General features: G+C 66.1%; 1 protein-coding gene across 1 annotated transcript in view; it reads left to right on the plus strand.

Moving 5' to 3' along the window:
• Nucleotides 1–1693: 1693 nt before the first annotated feature.
• GAL3ST2 (galactose-3-O-sulfotransferase 2) overlaps nt 1694–4004 on the plus strand; it is a 2985-nt gene continuing 674 nt past the window's right edge. Inside the window, 5 exon segments of the mRNA XM_006909946.1 lie at nt 1694–1699; nt 2436–2477; nt 3030–3078; nt 3081–3271; nt 3883–3994. Coding sequence (XP_006910008.1) covers nt 1694–1699; nt 2436–2477; nt 3030–3078; nt 3081–3271; nt 3883–3994 — 400 coding nt within the window.

Consider the following 4004-nt stretch of genomic DNA (forward strand, 5'->3'; position numbering starts at 1 on the left):
TGGCCCCACTTTGGCTGCTGGGGGTCTCCCAGGTGGACCCCAAGCTCTCGCTGTAAGGACGGGGGGCACGTGGGGAGAGAATCACCGCAGAACGAGTAGGGGAGGGAGGGGCGTGCCTCGTGCCTGCGGGACCTGGAGGTGCAGGTGCGGAGAAGCTAAGGTGCTGGGCCAGGGGACAGCACATGCCTGGAAATAGCTGAGCTTCGAGGTTCTGTATGTGCAGTGTGGACGAAGCCACAGTAGTCACGGTGCCCTGGTCCCGCTGTCCCCTGTGTGAGCGAGGCCTCCTATCTGTGGAGGGAACGCGGCACAGGGGAGTAGGAAGAGGCTCAGGCAGCGAGCCAGCGTGCGCCCGCGGGGAGCCTGCCTCGCTACGTGCCCACTCTGCCCACGGGGCCCGAGCAGCGAGCACTCCAGCCCCCAGATTACGGCCCCTGAAGGCCACTGCCTACCAGCAGGACCCGGGGCTTCCCGCAGATGCGGTTTGCCCCAGGCTGAGCCTGGCACCCTGTCACGCCAGGCGGCGGGCATGCTGCCAAGACCCGGGCACCAGAGGAGGATCTGACACCACACGTTAGAAGGTGTTTTCCGCTCTGGTGATAAGTACCAAGAACTGGGACTTGGATAAATATTCTGTTTGCGATGGAAACAAACTAGCAAATCGAGATGAACATAAGGGGACGCACGGGACCTGCGTGGGAGACGAGTCTGGCTGCAGAGAAGGCTCCAGGGGGAACGCTGTGACCGAGTGCTGTCTTCCCAGCTCCACCAATGGCCCTCGACCGCCTTCGGGCCAGGCCCATGGGCTTTCTGGTGCCCAGTGTCCCTGCTGCTGGACGACGCCACTGTCCTGCCCGAGTTCTCCGCCACCAGCTTTGCCAGGCTTGCCCGGGCTCTCCCAGCCCCCCAGGAGGGTACCCGCCGGCCGTAGGGAAAGATACCTCTTTATTCCCGGCCCGGCCGCAGCGAACGCTGGGTGGGTGGGGACAGTGTGGCCCGCTAGTCAGTGTGGCCCTGGGCCGCAGGCCTCTCCCCCAGCATGTGGCCTTGGGTGAGGCATGGACCTCCCTGTGCCAGTGGGTAGCAGTGACCTTGGGACTCAGTGGGGTGGAGCACGGCAAGTGCCAAGAGACAGGGACATGCGGTGACTACGAGAGAAATCGCTAGCCACGTCCTCGCTGGGCAAAGGCTCTGTACGTTCTAACTCGGAGGGCTGGAGGTGGTGCTGACCAGACCCTCATGGCAGGGAGGGACGGCCGACGCCATGGGGCCCAGTCCCAGCCCTGTCTCTTCCCCGACGTGGTTACAGCATCTCCCTTGGCTGTCCCAGCCCGGGGACCACTGCCCGCACCCCACCTGCTGAGTTCCTGGCACCCAGGTGGGCCCTCCTGGGGCCCCCTGTTGTGGAATTTCTTCCCTCCTGCGGGGATGGAAGACCAGGATGTGCCAGCTCTCAGCCCCTCCCTGATGTGAACGTGGGGTGCGAGCCTAGGGGTCTCCTGCCTTCGCCCTGTCAGACTCCCCTCTGTGCCCCCCGCCCCCCGGGGGTGCGGCTGCCCCTTGGCTTCTGGGCAGTGGCTAGGGTGGCAGCTCGTTCCCCAGGCCTCCCAGGTTGGCACACAGTAGGTGTTCAGTAGGAGCTGTCACGGATGACGGTTGGCACACAGTAGGTGTTCAGTAGGAGCTGTCACGGATGACGGTAAGGCAGGTGGGTGGTGCCCCCCCACCCAGCGCCCCTGCCTGACGATGGCTGCGCACAGGCGCGTCCACGCTGCCTCCCCCTCCTGGCCCTGACAGTGCTGCTGCTGGTCGGCCTTCTGCACGTGGACGTCGGGACGCTCACACCGTGAGTGCTACACGGGGCCCCTCGGTCTGGGTGCTGCCTCTTCCCAGGCCAGTACCAGGGCACCCAGCCTGCCCACCTTCAGGTGGCACTCAGCACTGGTCAGTGACCGTGCTGGGTCACGCCTCCCAGCTGGGCCTCTGTCTCCACTCTGTAAATGGAGGGGTGGGCCCTTCTTTTTGGGGACCCAGTAGCTTCCTGGGGCCCTCCCAGTGACTCCTGGGGGCAGTGAGGAGGGCTCGGGGCGGGTCTGGGCCTGGCTGGGGTGTCGGGCAGAGCTGCCATGTGAAGAGGGTGCTGGGAGGTAAGGCCCACGGCGGGTCTGGGGGCGTCAGGGCCCCTGCTGCTGTACCTGCTGGTGCTGTGCCCTCTGTGAAGCCCAGGGTCCACAGGATGGCCACACAGGCCCAGCACGGTGGCCTGGCTGCTGTGACGATGGGCGTGTGGCTCCCAGCCACCTCCCCCTGTGCCACCCCAGAGGAGACGCGGGAGCACCGGAGCCTCCCCACTGTCCCCAGGACTGGAGCAGGCCTCCGGACCCTGTCCCGCCCCCTGGGCCACTCCTCTTGCCCCTGCTTTGGGCCCTCCACAGGTGGACACCTGCCGCCCCAGGCTGGAGTCCACAGTGGAGCAGGTGCCACTGTGGGATCACAGGAGCGGGCACTGGCATCCACTCTGGCCCTGTGGTCAGGTCGGCCCATCCTCATATGAAGGGTCAGTCAAGAAATGCCGGATGTGTGGCCCAGGTCCCAGGGTCAGAGCCATGCCAGGTGCCCTGGGAGCCAGACAGAAAGCTGGGCTGAGAGAGGTACCAGAGCCTGGGGACCCAGCCTGCCATATGTTGGGGGCAGATAGTGCAGCCACTCACAGAGATTTGCGTCTGTGCCCGTGGGTCCTCAGGGCTGTGTGTGGGGGGTGTTCCTAAGAGCACTGTGGTGGGGGGGCTGGGGTACAGGGTCGGGGTGTCATGGGTGTGGGGAGTGCAGTTTGCGGGATCTTGGATTGAGGGACTCTGGTGATAAAAGACAGTTTAGAGGTCTGAGGGGATTACTGTGTTGGGGTCACGCAGTTTGTGGGGAGCTGGCGGGGGGTTTGCTGGGTTGGGGTCTAACCCGGTGGGGGCTGTGGGTTGGTGGGGCGCAGGGAGCTCCCTCGCTGACGGCTGCCCGCGGTGCTCTCCTCCCAGCCTGCTCTGGGGCCAAGCATCATGTTCCTGCAGACGTAGAAGACGGCCAGCGCACGGTGCTCGACGTCCTCTGCCGCTTTGCAGAGACGCACAACCTGTCGGTGGCGCTGCCCGCAGGCTCGGGCTTCCACCTGGGCTACCCCTGGCTCTTCCTGGCACGCTACGTGGAGGGTGCAGAGCGCGACGGCTCACGGCGCCGCTTCAATGTTATGTGCAGCCACCTGAGGTTCAACCTGCCGGAGGTGCGCCGCGCCCGGGCCCTCCGCGGGGGGCGGGGCTGTGGAGCCGGGGGCTCGGCCAGGCCTTGGGTGCACTCCGTGGCTTTGAGGTGTGGCTGTGCTGGAGGGGCTGCGGCCTGGTGCGGGGGTGCTGCAAGGACATGGCCGGAGGGGGCGCGTAGAGGACCTTCGGGAGGCCCCGCCCCCGCCCCCGTGGCCTGCACCCTGACAGCCTGGGAGCCTCACCTTCCTCTTCCCCCGCCCAGTTCCTCCTGCCCCAGGACCTTTGCACGTGCCGACCCTTCGGCAGGGAGGCTCTTCACAGCTCCCCTGTGGGTCATTTGGGTCTCAGCTTAGAGGTCACCTCCTCCTGGGGGGCATCCCTGACCTCCCTTCCGAGGTGGAGTTTGGGAGGAGGGGCATTGCCTGTGCCGGTGTTTTCGAATCATTCTGGACTCCGGTGGGGGGAGTGGCAGTCAGGGGGGCAAGGCGGCCTGGACTGGATGCAGGGAGGCCAGACAGGAGAGGCGCTGGGCGGTTCAGATGTGCTGTGGGATGTAGGGGGAGACGCCGCCTGCCCCTTGGGCCCGGGAAGAAGCCGGGAGGGTCACCGCCCTCGCTCTGTCCCCACGCAGGTGCGGAAAGTCATGCCGCAGGACACTTTCTACTTCTCCGTCCTCAGAAACCCCATTTCCCAGCTGGAGTCCCCCTTCGTCTACTACCGCGGCTTCGTGCCCGCCTTCAGGGGCGCGGCGAG

The sequence above is a fragment of the Pteropus alecto genome, unplaced genomic scaffold (assembly GCF_000325575.1).
Source record: "Pteropus alecto unplaced genomic scaffold, ASM32557v1 scaffold143, whole genome shotgun sequence".
Taxonomy (NCBI): domain Eukaryota; kingdom Metazoa; phylum Chordata; class Mammalia; order Chiroptera; family Pteropodidae; genus Pteropus; species Pteropus alecto.